General features: G+C 46.9%; 1 protein-coding gene across 1 annotated transcript in view; it reads right to left on the bottom strand.

The window, feature by feature from the left end:
• Window positions 1–19,730, bottom strand: part of TDRD10 (tudor domain containing 10) — a 404,866-nt gene that overhangs the window by 204,157 nt on the left and 180,979 nt on the right. Inside the window, exon 6 of the mRNA XM_085637994.1 lies at window positions 3,417–3,576. Coding sequence (XP_085494120.1) covers window positions 3,417–3,576 — 160 coding nt within the window. The remainder of the gene's footprint in view (window positions 1–3,416; window positions 3,577–19,730) is intronic.

Genomic DNA, 19,730 nt, shown 5'->3' with positions numbered 1-19,730 from the left:
TTCCTCGACGGCGATCTTGATCTTGACGGCGATCTTGGTCTCGACGTCGACTGTGGAGATCGCCTACGTACTTCTTGCGACGTCGAATGATGTCTCGCCGACCTCGACGTCGAACGATGTCTTTCTTTCGACGACGAACGATATCTCTGTGCAGACGTCGATCGATCTTCTCTTGACGTCGACAGATGCTTCTTCGACGTTGAACTGTGGCGCCGAGTCCTCGACGCCGAGCTTTTAGACGCCGTCGACGTCGAACGCATCCGTTTCGACGCTGAATCTAAAGTCGACGACGATTTTCTCTTTGCAGCATGACTTCCCCTTGACTCCTCACCTCTCAGCGACGATCCCGCCGCTGGAGTCTTCGACGCCGAGCCCGACGTCGATGGGGAGCAAACAGGGACCAACTGCTTCGACGTCGACCGTTCTGCTAGGCCATACAGCCTAATCCTCTCCCTCTCCTTTAAAGTCCTTTTGGAAAGGTCTTCACAATGATGGCATGTTGCTGGAGAGTGAGAGTCCGGCAGACAGATAATACACACCTCATGTGTGTCTGAAGCAGCCTTCTTTTTTCCACAAGATGGACATGGAACAAATAAAGAAGGCATTTTTCTGACAAAACAGCAAAAAAAGTCAGAAAAACACAGGATACTAACTTCCTCACAGATGTTGTAAGAAGAAGTCCAAAAAAAAAATCTTAAAGTTGTAATAATTCTTGACTAAAGAGTCAAAAAAGAAGAGAGCTGAATTCCAGGGTCCTGACTGAAGGAGCCGGAAAGAACAACTGACCTAACTGTCACCCCTGAGGCATGATGGGATATGGAAGTCAGGGCTGCCTTAAAGGCACGGTGCCAGTTTTTACCTGTACAGGGCTTTTTAGTCTCTATGGTATTATATTGCAATGCAGCCTGCAGGCTGGCAATGTGTTGTACATCTGTGTTTTTCCACAGTTTATTCTCTTTATTTTTTGCTTTCTCATGAGTGTTTACCTCATTAAAAAAAAAAAAAAAAAAAAAGAGATTTAGGTGTATTGTTATACCTTTATATATATATATATATGTATATATGTGTTATTGGATGTGTACATTTACATTGCCTAGCCTTTTTATGGGAGCTGCATTTGCGTGGAAAAAATGATATATGTTTATACATATACAGAGCTGTATATATGTGTTTTTTACATATATAATTTTATTATTTCCGGGGTCCCCGCACATGGGCGGGAATATTCAGTGCTTATGACTATTGATGAGGATCCCCTGGAAGAGAAAAACAGTTATCTGTCAGCAAATACACGAGGTTACCAAATACTTCTCTCACAGTGGTTCCCAAATACACACTAACTCACAGTGTGATTCTAGACAACCAACACTATCCCTTGCACTATATCAAAACACATTTCTTAATCTAGAAGAAGTACTACATTTTAGTATAGAAACATAACTCATTTCACAAATTCATACACAATGACTGGTTTCTAATTCTACCAAAATATAAAAACAGCACAGTTATCTGTCTGCAAACACATGAAAAACACAAATGCTCATCACAGAATGGTTTCTACATGCACACACACTGTCAATAAGATTGTAGAGAAAAAAAGTACTCCCTACACTTTAGCAGGAGAAATACATTAGTCTGATTAAAATCAAAATAGTCTACATACATCCCCCCACAATTAAATAACTCATCTTTCAAGTTATTTTGTAGATTAAGAAGTATATCAGTCACTTACTATATTTTCTTTTACAGAATCTCTGCACTGTGCACCTCTCAGCAAAAACAAAGAATGGAAACGTTTCCCTTTCATTTTCCACACATATACATGTAAACATCAAATCACAATCCTTCACACATAAACTCAAAAGCAAACACACATTTCTATTGGTTAAACATTTCAACCCTTTCCAACTGAAATACATTTCAACCCTTCCCCCAATCTGCCTTCTACCTGTTACCATAGAAACAGGTCATGGAACACTGCACAGAGCACACAGGTCAGAAGTTCAGCACACAATGTTGCTAAACAAGAGAGGAAGTGTGCTTCACTTTTCAACATAACAGCTAATCATATATAATGTTCCTTACAATCTGTCTTTGTTAACCAATAAGAATCTTACCTAAAAAACAGAAATATACACCCTACCTTTCAGTGTACAAAGTAGTCATACAACCAATGATTTCTTGTCTTTTTTAAAAAAAAACATTCTGTGGATCCGCGCACCCAACGCGATGGAATGTGCGCACCGTGCGCGCATTTCGCCGTTTTTTTTTTTTAAAAGGGGGGCCCCAGGGGGTCCTTCTGGGACCCCCTAAGCACCTCTAGAGGGTCAGAGTATTTCCACTCTGCCCCCTTTATATGTTTTACACACTTAATCCCCTTGCTTCTTCAGCCTCGCTTCTACCGAGGCAGAAAATGGCCGCCAACAGTTCCTGGTTTCGAATGTAGAGAGACACTCGACAGCCAATTAGCATTCAGCGCGCTATCGAGAGGGTGCGCGCTCGGTTCGGGGAGGGTGCGCATACGGTGCGGGTAGGGTCCGCAGATCCTCCCCGGCTATAGATATTTATGTACTTTTAACTCTTATTTTCTCCGGAACTACTGAACGGAGTCACACCATTTATGCAAAAGGCACGAGTCTGAACTGAGGACTACCTCTTTGCCAAATTTGGTGTCATTCCGTTCAGCTGTTCGGGCTGTAGCTGCGACAACAGATCCTATGGGAAATTGCATGTGGAAAACGTGTTTTGGGACCCCCCTTTTTTCTCGGCCCCCGCTTGACGAATCACCACGAAACTTTCAGGGTAAGAGCGGAGCGGAGCTGAGCTGGCCAAAAGTTTGGAAAATTTTGCGAGGATTCGTCAACCGGCGCCAGACTTATTGGGAATAGAATGTTGTGGATTTCCTATGGAAAATAGGTCCTAACTATAACTATCTACTGGCGACCGCCAGTAGATAATATATATATATCTGCAGTCTTGCAAACAATGCAGAAAATGTATCAGTAAGTGGGAATCAAGCTAAAAATAATCTGTTCAAGATAGAGGAGCCTCAGTCACAGTTGCTGTCTGCACTGTTTGTGGCTCTTACCTAATTTAAAGACCACAGGCTAAACAATTTGCTCATGTAACAAACAGTGTCACATAAGATGCAGAGTAAAGGTAGGTAGTACATAAAAATAAAATTCTATTAATAAGATTTCATTACAGAAATATCAATATGAGCATGCACAAAACCATTCCCCCTTTGGAGAATTAAATAAATGAGCAAAATCACCTTATCCGGCACCAGCAGCATGAAGGTCTCTGAACACTGGTACTCGTCAAATTGACTCTCCACCCCTACACCGAATCCACAAGGAAAATTATATGGTTCCAGAAAAAGTAACAAATAAAAGATAGAAATTACTCTTTTTTACCGGCATATCAACAGGGCTGCTGGTGTAATCAGGGCTCCTGATGCCATTCAACTTGATTGAGGGTTTCACAATGACAGACCGCCCACTGAACTTCGTGCCATGACATTTACTTATTACCTGCTGCTGGGTCTTACAAGAATCGAAGTCTACAAATGCAAAGCTGGAGGAAAAAGGTACAGCACATGGTTAGATTGGAAGCATTCTAGTGAAAAGATCATTAAAATGAAGGAGCTCAATCCAATATGCACTCCGCTCAGAACTTTTTAAGAAGACTACCAATTTCTCTTCCTCACACAGTGCTGATTTGTAATACAACCTTATGGGTGATCAAATATCATATCAAATTTTAATTCTGGGTTTTCTGGGCTTCAATGATGTTCTTATGCAATTCAGACTCTAAAATAATCTTGGTAAGAAATCTTGGTTTAAGCACCATCAGTTATGCAAGTCTAGCACAGTTTAAGAGTGTGGGCTTGGGAGTTTATGACTACCTCTATTCTGTAGTTTCTTGTGGCTCGTTCCACACTCTTCACAACCTTAAGCATGTGCTAGATCATGGGAGATTGATGAATCCAGTGTTTGCGTGTCTGGCTACACTAACCACAAATGAGGCACCTATTTACCTAACCCCCTTGTGTCATGGACTTAAACATGGCACAAACAACAGCTAGTGTCATGTTAATCTCCTATTTAATCTCATATATTAATCTGATTGTATTTTCCACCAATCTAGCAACATTTTCGACTATGTAAAGTAATTCGCTTTGTTTGAGCCACTGTAGGAATGCTGCTTCATATACCCGTACCAAACATGTACATCTAAAAAAAAATATAGATCTATTATGAGTTTATAATCAAAACAAAAGTTCATACACAAAGAAATCAAAGGGTATTCACTCCACTGTTTTCTAAAATCATAAAACAGGTGGCTGTTCCTCAGACATACAATGTGAGCTCATTCAATCTATGCATGCACTTCAGAAGTGTTGCCAGAAAGAGGCAAACCATAATACCAGATCATCCTCTAGTAACAATTCATTTATAAAGTGTAATGAATAGTATGGCATTGGAGTATTAAAAAGACCAATGTGCTCAACGCTTATCAAGGACTAGGCTTCATTAAAAAGAAATACACAATTCATCACAGTTCAAGTAGAGAGGTAATCATTCTTCTCAACATTTGATCTACAGAGTGCTGCAACACAGTAGCTTAAAAGTGCATTGTCTAAATTAATGGGCTCACAGTGAGCTCACACAAAGCCATTAAACAACTAATTTTGGGAAAAGTTGCTTTACTGATTGCCATTGCACAGACGCTTGGTGCATCTACCTTTGGGCACCTGGACCAAGACAATAGAAATCTGGCAGGTCTATAGCACATATATGGTCTCCTTGTTGGAGTATTGGAAAAATTTGGGCTGTGCCACCATTCTTAATGATTCTTTCTTTACCAACATCTCATGTTCAGAGTTGGTCTATATTCCTACGTTCAGAATGGGTATATAGTCTTAGATTAAACCCTTTTTTCTTAGTTCAAACTATTTTCACCAATACTGATTTGTTCAGTGTATCCAGCCTTCACAATAAATAGTATACACTAGTCACTTGCTATTCGTCACTGTTGGACCTGGCATCCTTGGCGTGGTTTCCTCTGACTTTTTACCTCCACCTCCTGTATTTTTGACTGTGTGTTGGATTTTGTTTTTACTGGCTTAGAAGCTTTGGGCGCTTTGATACTGCTGATCAGTGCCAAAGTGCAAGTGCTCACTGTGTAAATTGTAATTCTGATTGGTTCTCCATGATTGGTATATTTGATATACCGGTAAAACTTCAGTGTATGTCAAAGGTAGTACATGTACTGGTGTGTTTTACATGTCCTGATAGTGAAACACTGTGTATTTCGTTTTTAACAACAGCAAGGACCTCCTATAGGCTATCATTGGAGCTGCCTTGTAACATTTTACAAGTCTAACTTTCACTTGGGAACAGCTAGAGATTTGGAGTTTAGGCTCTCTGAGCTCAGAATTTAATCACACATCTATTAGTAAAGGTGATTTTATAATGAGTTTTTGAAAACGCCCTTTTTAGAAAGAGGGCATTTTCTGGTTTAACCATCCTGTGCATTCACTGACTGGCTTTAGACTGACAGGGGCTGTTTGTGTATTCACTCCAGACACTCACAAAAGGAGTTGAGCTGAGGTGTGGTCAGCATATGCTGATGGGCCTTCCTGGGCTAGACTGGTGGGAGTTGTTGTCACTGATACCTGACTAAGCTGTGGCTGCTCTGCACAATGATGTCACCACCTTCTGTAGTGAAACTGGACCGGGAGGACAGAACTGGTTTTACTGAGCAAGAGAGACTTTCTGATCAAAGAATTCATACGGAAAAAGGGCTATAAGTATTATTTATTTATTTGAAAGGTTTAATATAGCGCTGGCTAGACCCGGGGGAATCAGAGCGCTTTACATGTGCGAAAAACAAGATTACAGGAGTTGCTCAAAAAGCACAGTATAAACAATAAATTAAAAACATACGTTCCATTGAGGTCTAATAAACAGATATAGCAAGAGTTGATAAATTTACATATATAGTGGCGGGGGGCGGAGATTCAGGGCTGAGTTGTGGGTGAGGAAGAAATTTGAGATAGGATAGGCGGGGGAAAACTGATTGGGGGAGGGAAGATGGTCAGCCGGGCGGGGTTTTAAGAGGGAGGACGGTAGGGAGGTGGGAGTAGGATGGGGAAATAGACGGGGGGGGGTGAGGGAGTGAAGTAGCGGAGGATAGAATCGGAAGAGGTCAGAGGTCTGCTTAAGGACCCCAGTATTTGCCGAGGAGGTGCAGTTTTAAGGTCTTTTTTTAAGGCAATGTAGGAGGGGTTGCAGCGCAATTCCATTGGGAGGGCATTCCAGACGATCGGTGCGTTTCCAGAGAAGGAGCGAGATTGGGTGGTTTTCTTTTTGAATAAGGGGCGGATGAGGAGGAAAGTGTTTGTGCTCTTCATCGTTCTGGAGCTAGACCTAAAACCCCTGAACTTTAGACTGCTCCTGGAATCAAGAGGAATCTCTGCCAAGGACAAGAGCTGAAGAACTGTAAGGAGGAGTACTGCCCCTTTGCTGTGTGTTAATTTTCTGGGTTGGCCTGTAGTTGCTGCTTCTGCCAAGGAGAGGCAAAGGACTGGACTTTGCTCTTTTCCGGGCCCTTGGAGGTTGTTCCATCTGCAAAATCAGCGCTAAGTTGTTCTTGTACCATGCGAGAGAAAATTGACGCAGCGCCTGGCAGTGGCCCGGAAAATCAAAGCAAGCTAAATTCAATGCACCAGTCTCCAAAGTCTGAGACCCCTGCACCGAATCGGACACTGGCCCTGCAGCTAAAAGGATCGACGCATCAACTGTGTGCGGTTACGAAAATAGACGCAGAGCCTGGATCGCCACTGCATCGACCAGTAGCGGCTAAATTTTTTCAGGTTATGAAAAACAATTGGTCCTTCAAACATTACAATTAAACAATAAATATAGACAAGAATCAGTACTATGTTGTATTAAAGATGTCAAGCCGGACACTTAATTTAATGAATCAAGGTAATTAGTAGTGATCAAACACAAGGTGATCGAGTGGGACACATTTTTGTATCCTACAAGAACAAAGAGAAGACATTCACAAATAAACAAATTATCTATGCAAGCTTTTAACAGCTGTTGCACTAGTTTTAACAAATCAGTTTAACATGCAAGCTGTTAAAAAAGTCAACGACGTTTCGATCCATAACTAGATACTTGGATCATCATCAGGACAAGGAGATTTGCAGGCCTGAAGTAATACGCTGCCTGTGGAGAAAATGGAACGGGGAGGGAGGCAGGAGACATAGAATTAAGGTATTTAGGGAAAAGGTGGGAGAACATTGACCTCCTGGTGTTTAACACACTGTGATATAGGTGACAGGAGTAATCAAGAGGTGGTAGAATTTGAGTGTCAATGATCTAGTTTGTAGCCAGTGCGTGAAGGCAACAACCGAGGTGCCTACAAGCCGAAAAGCTGGGGCGGGTATAATGCATCGTTTCAAGGTCGTGGACGCGGTGAATTGAGGTGAGAACCGAGGGGTAAAAAAAGACCTTGCGTGAATTGCAAGGAATTACTCATGCTGTTAACTATGCTGGCCCTTGAAGCGGGTGCTGATTTTAAACAGAAGCGGTAAGTCGTAGTGAGGAGAGAGTGGTGGTTCAATTTATTTAAAAAAACGCTCGCGGCATTGCGCGAATTGCAAGGAAATTACTTTAAAGGTGCTGATGGATCTGGAGACGGGGGATAAGCAAATCACTTGTTATTAATGCGATGTCACTAGGGGTAAGCCCCGAGAGCCACGGACGTGTTAAGAAACGGGGTGGGTGAGCAGTTGCTAGAGTGGTAAAGCAAAGCGCAAAGCAGTGAGTGCTCACGGAATGAAACTGACCTGGATCGGGAGCGTGGAGGTTCAGTGAGCTTGGGGAATTAAATGAGGAAGCGAAAATGGAATCCACGTGGTTTGAGAACCTCTGTAATGAGCGTTCTGGAAAAGAAATGCGGGGGTTGTGATCTGATGCTACTGTGAGGGCACGGTTACGTGCTAGAAGTTTAAAAAGGGAAGACGCGCTTACCTAAGTGAAGAGTCAAGGTTGCTTTTAGGAAAACCTTAATGACAGAATCGGCGCCGCCATGCATTGAGGGCCGAGTAGCGTCCGATTTAGCAAAGCGCTGGCTTGGTGCCGATCACACGTTCAGCCTGGAAGAGAAAGGAATGCCGGACTTGTTAAGGGTCCATGAACAGTGGGGTGCCTAAGGGAGAATAGCGCAGTCGCTTAGAATGCTTACCGGTAGCGTGAGTAGGTTTCGAGTCGATCTCGAACACAATTGTAGGGATGCAGAGACAGCGAGCGGCCGGGTTCAAATACAGTGCTAAGGCACACGTGATCTACGGAGCAGCTAGAGTGACTGCGCACACGTGATCTATGGGGAAGGTGCGGCTAAAGTCATAGCGCACACGTGATCTAAGAGGAATGATACAGAGTCCATGTTGGGTGAGGGAAAAGGTAGAAAGGGTGGAAGGATTGGAACAAGGAGGCAAAAAGGGAAATATATACAATTATGTTGAATCACATATGTAGAATCGATATTTTCTTTTACAATTCATGGAAACATTTTAGCATTTATAAAAAGAAGGAAATTAGCAATAATAAGAAAAAAGAAAGTTGTGAGGCTCAGCTTTAGGAAACTAAATACAACTCAAAAATTGCTATTTGGACTAGGAGCGTCAGTCAATGTAATCAGAGCAAAGTAGTCCAGTCTTCATTTCTGTTTAGTACGTTTCTGATACTGTCCAGACGGATAATTAGCTTCAGTTCCTCTTTATTCAAGAGCTGTGTCAAATCAGCCCCTCTAGTTTCACAGTGTTTAGCACAGTCCATCTGATATCGTCCTCCTTGTGGCCCGCAAGGTTGAAATGCTCGAACAGGGGCGCGTTCGGTGTTTGGCAGCGAATCCTGCTGCGATGCTGTCGAATGCGGGTCTTGAGTTTCTGCGTGGTTTGTCCAATGTAATTTTTTGAGCAAGGGCATTGTATCAAATAAATGACGTTACAAGTGTTACAGTTGGAGAAGGATCGTGACTTGATAACAACATTATTAAAAGTGATGACTTTACCTTCCATAGTATAATCGCATATATTACAATTACCACATTTTGAGTGTCCTACTAGAGGTGTGAGCCCCCAGTGTGCATCCAATGTGAGAGATTGTGTGGCACTAGGTAGAGCTGCTCGTACCAGGAGGTCTTTCAAATTGCGATTTTTGCGAAAGGCAAATAAGGGATGTTTAATGTTTAGAGTACCAGCATTAAGTGACGGCCAGTGTTTCAAAATGGATTTTCGAATTGGATTAGAGACTGGCGAGAATGTGGTAACACAAACTATTCTATTGGTGTTGCTTTTAACCTTTGGTGATAACAAGATTTCTCTCGGGCAGTACCATGCTCGTTTTTGGGCATTGCGAACCAATCGTTTGGGGTAGCCATGTGCCTTTAGTTTGGTTGATAAAATGGAGGATTCTTGGAAATAATCTTCTTTTGCAAAGCAGTTAAGACTGATGCGCAAGAATTGGGAATAAGGTAAGGAGTCACGTGAGGTTCTAGGATGATTGCTTTCATACCGAAGAAGCGTATTACGCTCCATAGGCTTTCTGTAGAGTTTAGTCATTAATTCACTGCTGGAATGGTATATGGTGAGATCCAAAAAGGCAATAGAGGATCGATCTAGAGATAAGGTGAAGAACAAGTTACTTACCTTCGGTAACGATATATCTGTAAGAAACATTAGTTAGTTAGATTCATTACCTTAGATTCCTTACCTTAGAATATCCCCAGGCGTCAGGCTGGATCCGGAAAGATTTTTTGTCAGCAGTACCCTTGCGCGTCGGTAGGCGTCGTCTGCGACTCTGCGTCTGTCGTCGGGATCACGTCATCGGAGTACTTAGACTCCGCCCTCGCGCGCTGACGTCAGTTCTGTACATAGCTTTCCGTGCCAGGAACGCAGATCCATGCAAGAAACAGACACTGGTGCCATGAAACTAGGGCCCTGAAAGGGATGACCTTAACCCTAAATATCAGTTCGCAGAACGAGGAGGATGGGTGGGGCGGTAAGGAATCTAACTAACAACAGATATATCGTTACCGAAGGTAAGTAACTTGTTCATCTGAAAGAAACACGTTAGTTAGATTCCTTACCTTAGAATAGATACCCCAGCAACACCAACCCAGGTGGTGGGTCTGCGAACCAAGATCACACCAGGAAGTCCTGGAGAGCGGAATGGCCAAAGAAGCAGTCTCTCCAGACTTGGCTGTGAGGCAGTAATGGTTGGCAAATGTGTGCAGCGAGGCCCACGTAGCTGCCTGACAAATGTCCTGCAGAGGGACTCCCCGTCCCAAGGCAGTAGTAGCCGCTGTGGCCCAAGTGGAATGGGCCCTCAGCCCCACAGGAGGATCCTTCTTAGCCAAGGAATAACAGGTCTTAATACACAAAACGACCCGCCGAGAGATGGTCCGCTTGTGCACTGCCCGCCCCTTCTTAGCACCCACGTAACCAACGAAGAGTTGGTCGTCCACCCACGACTGTTTGGTGCGGCCCAAATAGAAGGAGAGCGCACGTTTTGGGTCCAGACGGTGGAGCCTCTCTTCCTCTTTCGTGGGATGCGGAGGCGGAAAAAAGGTGGGTAAGGTAACAGACTGTCCGATGTGAAAGGCAGTAACCACCTTAGGAAGAAAAGAAGGGCGAGTCTTCAGAACAACCTTGTCCGGATGGACAGAGAGGAAAGGAGGTTTAGAAGAAAGAGCCTGGCGTTCGTCCGCCCTGGCGTTCAGAGAGCCCTGTTTGTTGCAGTACCACATGGCAGTGGTGTTGTCCGTGAACACCTGCACTACACTTCCCCGGACAGAGGGAAGGAATGCCTTCAGTGCAAGCCGGATCGCCCGCAGCTCCAATAGGTTGATATGGAGCCGGGACTCCGCCGGAGACCAGAGGCCTAGGATCTCCGCTTCTCCCATGTGGCCCCCCCATCCCAGGAGGAACGCATCCGTCACCACTACGTGCTCCGGTTGGGGTAGGGAGATGGATCTGTCACTGACCCAATCGCGGTCCGTGAGCCACTACTGCAACTGTCTTGCAGTGCCCTCCAAGATCAGGACGTGGTCGGACAGGTTGCCCTGATGTTGAGCCCACTGGAACTTCAGGTCCCACTGCAGAGCCCACATCCGCCACCTGGCGTGATGTACCAGCAGGATGCAGGAGGCCATCAGACGCAGCAGCCGTAGGACCAACCTTACCGAAACTCGGGATAAAGGCTGAAAGATCGGAATCAGAGCCTGAATATCCCGAACCCGCTGTTCGGGAGGCTAAACCCGAAACTGCGCCGAGTCCAGAACCGCAACGATGAAGAGGAGCTTCTGGGAGGGACTCAGATGTGACTTCGGCATGTTGATGGAAAACCCCAGCGAATGCAGGAGGTCGGTCGTAGTCTGGAGGTGGGAGACGACTGTTCGGGGCGAGCTCGCCTTCAACAACCAGTCGTCGAGGTAGGGGAAGACTGGAACCCCTAATCTGCGCAGATGAGCTGCGACCACCGCCATCACTTTCGTGAACTCCCGAGGGGCACTGGTGAGGCCGAAGGGGAGCACGGTAAACTGAAAGTGCTCGTGGCCTACCGTGAACCGCAGTTAACGCCGGTGGGCCGGTAGGACGGGGATGTGGAAATAAGCGCCCTGCAAGTTCAACGCTACCATCCAGTCACCAGGGTTTAGGGCAGTCAGAACCTAAGCTAAAGTCAGCATCTTGAACTTCTCCTTCCGGAGGAAGTCGTTGATGCTCCTGAGGTCCAAGATAGGGCGTAGGCCCCCTTTGCCCTTCTTGGGAACCAGAAAGTAGTGGGAGTAACAACCCCGTTGCAAGTGATCCCCCGACATGCGGTGGTATGGTTGGAGGGGTCGCCTCGAAGGGGAGGGAGTAGCCCCTTCGGACGATTTGCAGCACCCACCTGTCCGAAGTGATCGTACGCCAGTGGAGCAGGTGATGGCGATCTCTGCCTCCCACTGGTATGGAATGGGCCTGAAAACTCGTACTAGGAAGGCTTTGAGGAAGGTGCTGCGGGAGCAGATGTGGACTGACCGGCTCTTTGTCCCCCTGCTCTGCCACGGCGGAATCCACATCCGCGACCACGTTGAGGCTGGTTCTGCGGCCTGTGGCTGGACGAACATGCGGGGGCGCCCCTTCCTTGGCCACGAAAAGGGACGAAAAGCGTAAGTTTGCGGGCGCGGGGCCGAGAGGTCCAAGGACTTGGCTAGATCCCTGGAGTCCTTAAAGCGCTCCTGCGCACTATCCGCTTTGTCGCCAAAAAGGCGACGGCCATCAAAGGGCATGCATGTCCATGAGAGTGCTCTGGACATCCCCGGAAAAGTTTGTGGACCGCAGCCAGGCGTGACGACGAATCGCCACAGTCGTCGCAATCGCTCTACCCAGCGAGTCCGTGGTGTCAAGTCCACATCGAATGGAGTACCGTGCTGCATGCCGCCCCTCAGCAAAAGCCTGGGCGAGCCTTGTCCTGGCCTCCTCCGGACACTGGGGCAGCACGTCCGCCACTGTATCCCACAAGGAGTGGGTGTAACGAACCAAAAGGCACGCGGTATTAATAAACCGCAACCCCAAACTGAGGGAGGAAAACAGTTTCTTTCCAAACTGCTCCAACCTTTTGGGCGGACGGACGGGAAGACGGTCTGGGATGTAGAGGCCTGGATAACCAGACTCTCAGGGGTGGGGTATACCGACTGAAAGCTGGGGTCGACCGGAGCAGGGTGGTGGCGCCGGGCCACATTCCGATCCACAGGAGAGACTGTGGAGGGCTTGGACCAAGTGTCCATCAGAACGTCGGTGAGCGCCTCAAACTGCAGTAGAGGCTCCGAAGAGCTTACTGGCGGTTGAAGCACCTCAGTGAGGAGGTTAGTCCTCGCGGCCGCTGCAGGGAGCTCTAGGTGTAGGGCCTCAGCAGCCCTGCACAGCACCACAGAATAAGTCGCACCCTCCTCCGTAGCCATGGAAGGTGAAGAGATGAAGCCAATGTCAGGCGAAGTGTCGAGACCACTGGCATCCCCCAGCTCGTCTGCCCAGTCCTGACTTAACTGGCACTGCTGCGCCAGAGGGACCTTAGCCCCTCCCAGTCCTCCCCTTCATCCGTCTCCTGGTTAACAGGCAGAAAGGACGGAGACGGGTTATAGATGAAATGGTCACCCAGTAGCGCCGGAGACCGCGCCGAGCAGCGCTGCTCGGACGCCGGACCCGGACTGAAACTAGGGGCGGCATAGTTCGAAGACGGCACCGGGGGGCGGCTCCATGGGGGTCGGTGCCGGCAGAGGGGTCGTAAGGTCAACCGGCGTCGACCAGGAGCCAGGCCTGGATCCCACGGGGACCTGCGGCATCAGAACCGAAGTCGACGATGGCGCCGGGGCCGAAGCCGCCGGCTCGCTAGGCCCCCCCCCAGTCAGACATGCGGGGCCCGGAAGCGCACCGGCAGGCCTCGACGGCAGAGCGAGACTCCTCATGGCCACAAGGAAGTCCCGAATCTCACCCGGAGTCGCATGAGCCCCAGGGACCGGAGGGTATGGGGCAATGCGACTCCGGCGCAGCCGCGCGGGTGGTGCCACCCAAACCCTCAGCCGAGTCGCGCGACCGGCGAGGGGAGTCAGAAGAGCGATGTTGCCTCTTCGACTTCCTTTTACTGTGCCTCGACTTACCTGAATGCGAGGACTTCGAGCCTGATGAGCGGTGAGGACTTTGGCTCTGCGACCGGTTCCTCGACCTCCTCCTCGACCGGGACCTCGAGAGGCGCGGAGCCGACAGTCGGATCTCGAGGAGCTTGCGGGACCGCTCCCGCCTAGCCTTCGAGGTCAAGGCCCAGGAGTCGGGGCACGACTTGTCATCATGGTCTGCCCCAAGGCAGTAGAGACACCGATGGTGGGGGTCGGTAACCGACATCAGTCGGTGACAGGCGTCACACGGCTTGAACCCGGGCATCCCATAATGTGAAGCCAGAGATAAAGGGATTTGTGGGTGATAGAATTACTGTGGTCTCTAGGAAATCCATGAAAAGTATTGCTAGATTGGGGGCAAAAACAGCCCACCTAGATGTGCCCTTATCCTGTTGATAAAACTCATTTTCAAAAGTAGAAAAGTTTCTGGTGAGACACAGTTCGAGGAGTTGTAGTATGAAAAGTGTAGGGATAATGTGGGGCCTGGGTCTAGAGTCTAGAGTTTTTTGGATGACTGTCAAACCAAGGGCCTGAAGTATGTTAGTGTACAAGGATTCAACATCCATTGTACACAACAGGTCCGATATCTGGTTGAAAGGGTGATGTTCCACCAAATTTATCATTGCCATACTATCCCTGACATAACACTCCGTTTTAGGGACAAAGTCTTTGATAAAGAAATCCACATATTGGCCTAGTGGTTCAAGTATGGAGCCACACCCTGAAACTATAGGGCGGCCAGGAGGACTTGTAAGGCTTTTATGTATTTTTGGTAGTTTGTAAATCACCGGCATTCTGGGTGATTTCACGTTTAGGAATTGGAATTCTTTGGGGCTAAGGCAGTGGTTCCCAAACTGTGCGCCGCGGCACCCCGGTGCGCCGTTATGAGTAGCCAGGGGCGCCGCGGCACGATGTGGGAAATTGCAGCCACAGCGCAACTTACGGGGGAGAGATGCCACCTGCATGATCAGGCAACATGGTTTGGCCCAAGCACTGCCGCCATACGTGCGTGCGTATGTACGCGCTTTCACAGGCGTAGTCTCTGCATTACGCATATGCAGCTCTGATCGTTTAAGGCGCGTTAATGCTGCCCGCCGTGCTCTGCTGTGCTTCGTGGGACCCGCTTCACATAGAACAGGTAAGTTCAGACCCTCTGGTTCTCCTCTTGTGTTATGGCCGACCCCTTCCCTTCCAGCCCCACACCAGAGCACGCACCTGGCGCAGTCACGTTCCTCCAGGAGCGTGGTGGGATCTGTAACTTCTCTGGCGGGTCCTGTCTTCGGCTGTAATAGCTGAGAGGGCAGCGGTCTGGAAAAGCGTTCTCGCTCTCAACTTGGAGTCGGGCTGTCGGCGTCTTTTCTTGTAGAAAGGAATGTCTCTGAGAAGCCGTCAGTCTCTCTTTCTTCCTTCCCTCCGCAGATACTGTTGGCTCTCACTCTCCATGTCTTCCTTCGGTGTCTTGGGGCTCTGGGATCCTTTCCTTTTACATCCGACTCCACTACCTCTTCCTATTTGAAGCCCCGGCATAAAACCCCAGAAGCCAGAGTGAAGGCCTTGGCTTTTATGATTTCTTTAACGAGCTCCGTGGAGCCTGCCTTTTTACTGTAAAAATAATGCTGGTGATACTACTATTAATCAAATGCCATGCCGATCTTTTGTCTAAAATCAGTTTTTTACTAACTAAAACTAGATTTTGAATACTGACAAGATCGTGTAAAAAACAGTACGGGTGTAAAATCTAGTTCAAGAAAAAAATGAGGTTGGGCAGAAGATCGGCATGGCATTTGATTAATAGTAGTATCACCAGCATTATTTTTACACCAAAAAGGCGGGCTCCATGGGGCTCGTTAAGGAAATCATAAGGCAGCCTTACACAGCCTCCGTCAGCGCCGGCAGGTGCAGGGGCAGCCTGGGCCATTCGATACCTGTGAGTGGATATTTGTGCTCCTTCCTAATTCCTCTGATAATTACAGGGCTGGGAGGGAGGGGACCGGCAAGGGTGAGAGAAACATGGCGCCCACCCTCCCCCAGGGTCAGGAACACGACAGAGTCTAGAGAACCTTCTCGGGTACACCTGAGCCCCTTGACGTCACACCCTTCCCTGTTTTAGAAACTGCGTTATTCTGTCAGGAAGTGAAAGGAAAACAAAGTTCACCAAACCTTACCCTTGTTACCTAACAAGGCCCCAGAATTCCTTTCCATCACCTTCGCAGCTGCCCTGCGTCTAGCTCGGGGCAGCTTGCACTCCAGCGTTGGCGGGCTGCAGGGCCCAGTGCTCAATTTGAAATATGAGTCCGGCACTCTTGGGTGTCGACATGCTCAACGCCAAGGCTGCCACGGTTTGATTCCACCTCATGTCTCTCATCCACCAGACACTATTTGCCTCTTCATCTCACTCCTGCAGGCTCTGTTTTTCATCTCGCTTTCTTCCTCGCTGTTTCGCTTTTCTCTATCTCTTGGTTTTCCCATTTTGGTTTTTTTCTCTCTCTTGCTCTGGGTCATGTATGATGAGGAAAAATAAGTGCCGCCCCCCATGAGTGCCTGTGTGCCCCACATACAACCACCGGCTCAAATAAGCACTAGCTTCACCTGATGTGGAAATCCGTTTTACACATAATAAGGCTTATCACGATCATGGTGTGTATGTGTGTGCAGCGCTGTATTTTCAGCATTTGTATGCGTTTATGTGTGAATGGTAGTGTATGTGTGTGTGCTCTCGATGAAATGTGCTCTGCTGCATTTGCTACTTGGATGCGTGTGTACTCAGCATTTGCAGAAATTATTTGTGCTTTGCTGCATTTGCAGCTACAGCTTGTCTCTGGTCTGCTGTATTTGCAGCATTGGTGCATGCAGGCATGTGTGAGCTCTGTTATGCATGCTGTATTGGCATGTTTGTGCTCCGTTTAAATTTGCTGCATTCATTAATATCCTCCTCTTTGCGGTACAATATGCTTAAGCCCCCGGCAAAAATGATGATTCTATTACCGATTTTTACCCTGTTTCCAAATTAAGAAAGTAAAACATATTAATTAGACAACAATTTGAAAAATGAAATACAATCAACAGGAAGTACTCCCGCGGTCGGGCTTACATCCCCACCCGCCCACCGGTAAAAAATATAGTGGGGAGCCACGGCCAACTGCCAATTAGGTCAAGGGAGCCATAGGTCAAAAAAGTTTGGGAACCACTGGGCTAAGGTAACCTTCTGTTTTAGCCTCGGTGGTAATTTGTAAAATAAGCCCTTGTAGTTCCTTGGTGGGGTTTGTAGGCAATCTACAATAGTGGTCAGTATTCAATAGTTGGCGCAGTATTTCAGCTTTATAGGAGTCTATTTCTTGTAGGACAATGCCACCACGTTTGTCCGCAGATTTAATAACAAGGGAGTCAATCTTTTTCAGAGTCTCAATGGCTTTCTTTTCTTAAAGGGATATGTTGTAGGGAATAAAATGTTTTTTATTTTCTAGTTCATTAAGGTCCTTCAAGACCATTTTTTCGAGGGGGACAATTTCTCCAGGGATCATGCTGGCTGTGGGTGAGAAAGTGGAGGGGGACGGAACGGTGTGTTGAAAAGAATGCTGGGTGTGGGATTCTGTAAAAAGTAAGCGTGTAGGCATAAGCGTCTGAAAAATCTCAACAACTAGACCTTTACTGAGCAAGGAGAGTTCGGAATCAACGAGTGTGTGTTGGATAGGTTGAAAATGGGAATGGTGGTCAATTGTCCTGAGTGGGTGGTATTCAGGTCTACCATTGGTAGAATTTCTGTCGGGTTTGGCGCTCTCCGGGTGGATTGTACCAGCGTTGAGCTTGTTTCACGCACCCCCGTTTTGGTTGTTCTGTTTGGCCTCTCCCTAAAAAATTAGGGTTCCTATTTGATGTGCTAGGCCCTTCACTTAAGTCAGAATTGTCTGAGGAATCGACTGATGTGTCGGAGAACCCTACTAGGGTATTGCGTTTGTTGAAGCGGCCCCAAGGTCTGTTGTTTTGGGAATTTGAGTATGTCCTATTGGTATAAAAGTCCTTTTGTAAGTAGGGGTAAGTTCGTTCGACACAGTAGGCTTTAATGTCTTTCTTGACTTTAAGTGACTTTTTGTTCTGTTCTAATCTATGAAAATCGTCAACTGTTTTCTGAACTTGGTCAAGTAGTTTCTTTCCTTCAGTGACTTAACTAGATTCTTTAATCTGTTTCTCAATATCAGCGATTTCTTCCTGGAGTGTTTTCAATGTCTCTGTAGCTATATCAATCCCCAAGACTAACCCATGTCTTGAACAGGTGGTGCTGATATAGCTAAAGTTATTAATATATTTGGGATTGTCTGTGAAAATGCCCGGAATAGTTCTGACTTGCAGTCCTATAGGGATTATATCGGCTTTCAGATACTCTGTGAGCATGCGGACCATGAGTTGGAGACGGACCTGCTTCTTTTTACATTTCTCTAGCTGCTCTGAGAGGGATATATTTAAGTTAGTGGGGTTATCAGTTGAGTCAGTAAATAGGGATGGACCCTCACAAATCTTCTTAATATACTCGTCTGAATATAAGGGTGCGTGGTCTGACATAGTAAGTAGTGTGTGAGCAGGAGGTCGGCAGAGGGTAAGAGTTAACGAAGAGAGGAAAAGGGCAGGAAAATACTCTCAAGTATCGCACCTGTGCACCAAATATTTCCAACTCAACACCTGCAGACCAGAATCCCCTTGGAAAGCGATGCCTCACTTCCCCCTACAGTCCGGAGTTGACACTCCACTTTTCCTATGTGCAGCAGAACTGTTGCCTCGCCTCCCCAACGACTCAGGAACTGGCCCCTTGCTGTGTTTTCCAGTGCTTACCCTCCCTGCAGCTGTTTTACATTGTGGATTTTGATGGAGTTAAGGTACTTTGTGTAAAAATCACACATCCATAGATTTCTATGGACAGAATTGCTTGAAACCTTTTAATGGTCATAGTATAAGTTATGCATGTTGGAGTTTTGGTCTGCTTTGGTTTAGATAAAGTTATGTTATTTTTCTGAACTGGTCTGGTGTCCATTTGAAGTGTTTTCACTGTGTTACTGTGTGTGTTTTGTGCAAATACTTTACACAGTGCCTCCTTGATAAGCCAGTCTGCTCATGCCAAGCTACCAAGGAGGTGTGCAGGGGTTACATAAGTAAGTAATCCCCTTATCCTCCAGGGTCGATCTGCGGCCTAATAGAGTCTCTACCTTTGGAAGGAAGGAGGCCCATGTCTTCAGAACCAGTTAATCTGTGTAAAATGTTGTGTAGGGGAGATGCACAGAGTGCTTGCAGTTGGCTGACCCTCCTAACATATGGTATCGCCACAAGAAAAGCAGTTTGTAAAGTGAGTAGGCGGAATTGGCAGTTGTAAAGTGGCTGAGAAAGGTTAAGACCAGATTGGGACCCATTGGGGCAAGATGAATGGTCTTAAAGAGTGAACAAGTGTTGAAGCCCCTTGATAAAAGAGGTGACTTAACCAAAGAAGGCTGGTCTGGCAACCATAAGAAAGCTGAAATCCCTGATAAGCAACTATCAATAGTGCTCCAAGCACAGCCCTGCTGGGACAAAGAAAGTACCAGCAGTAAAACCTCAGATAGGGGTGCAGTAAGAGGGTTGATGTCCTTGGATGCACGTCATGCCACAAATTGTTCCCAAAAGCAGATGCATACCATACTATCTTGGTGGAGGGACGCCTATCTGCCATAAAAACATCTTTGGGAGGAAAGTCAAAAGCTATCAACTGTTGCCGCTCTATCTCCATGTACCAAGGTGGAGGGTGCAAAGAATTAGCTGCATGATATCCCCCTGCTGATGCAACAGAAGATCCTCCCGCAGGGGCAGCCTGATCGGAGGACCAATGCTCATGCAAAGGAGTTTGGAATACCAGACTCTCCATGCCCAATCCGGAGCCACAAGAATGATTTAGGCACTGTTCCTGATCTTCTTGAGAACTCTGGCATGAGTGGTATTGGTGAAAAGGCAAAGACGAGGCCGGCGCTCCATTTAAG

This window comes from Triturus cristatus, chromosome 12 (genome assembly GCF_964204655.1).
Source record: "Triturus cristatus chromosome 12, aTriCri1.1, whole genome shotgun sequence".
NCBI lineage: Eukaryota > Metazoa > Chordata > Amphibia > Caudata > Salamandridae > Triturus > Triturus cristatus.
The sequence above is the reverse complement of the archived record's forward strand: the minus strand, read 5'-3'. Positions and strand labels throughout refer to the sequence as shown.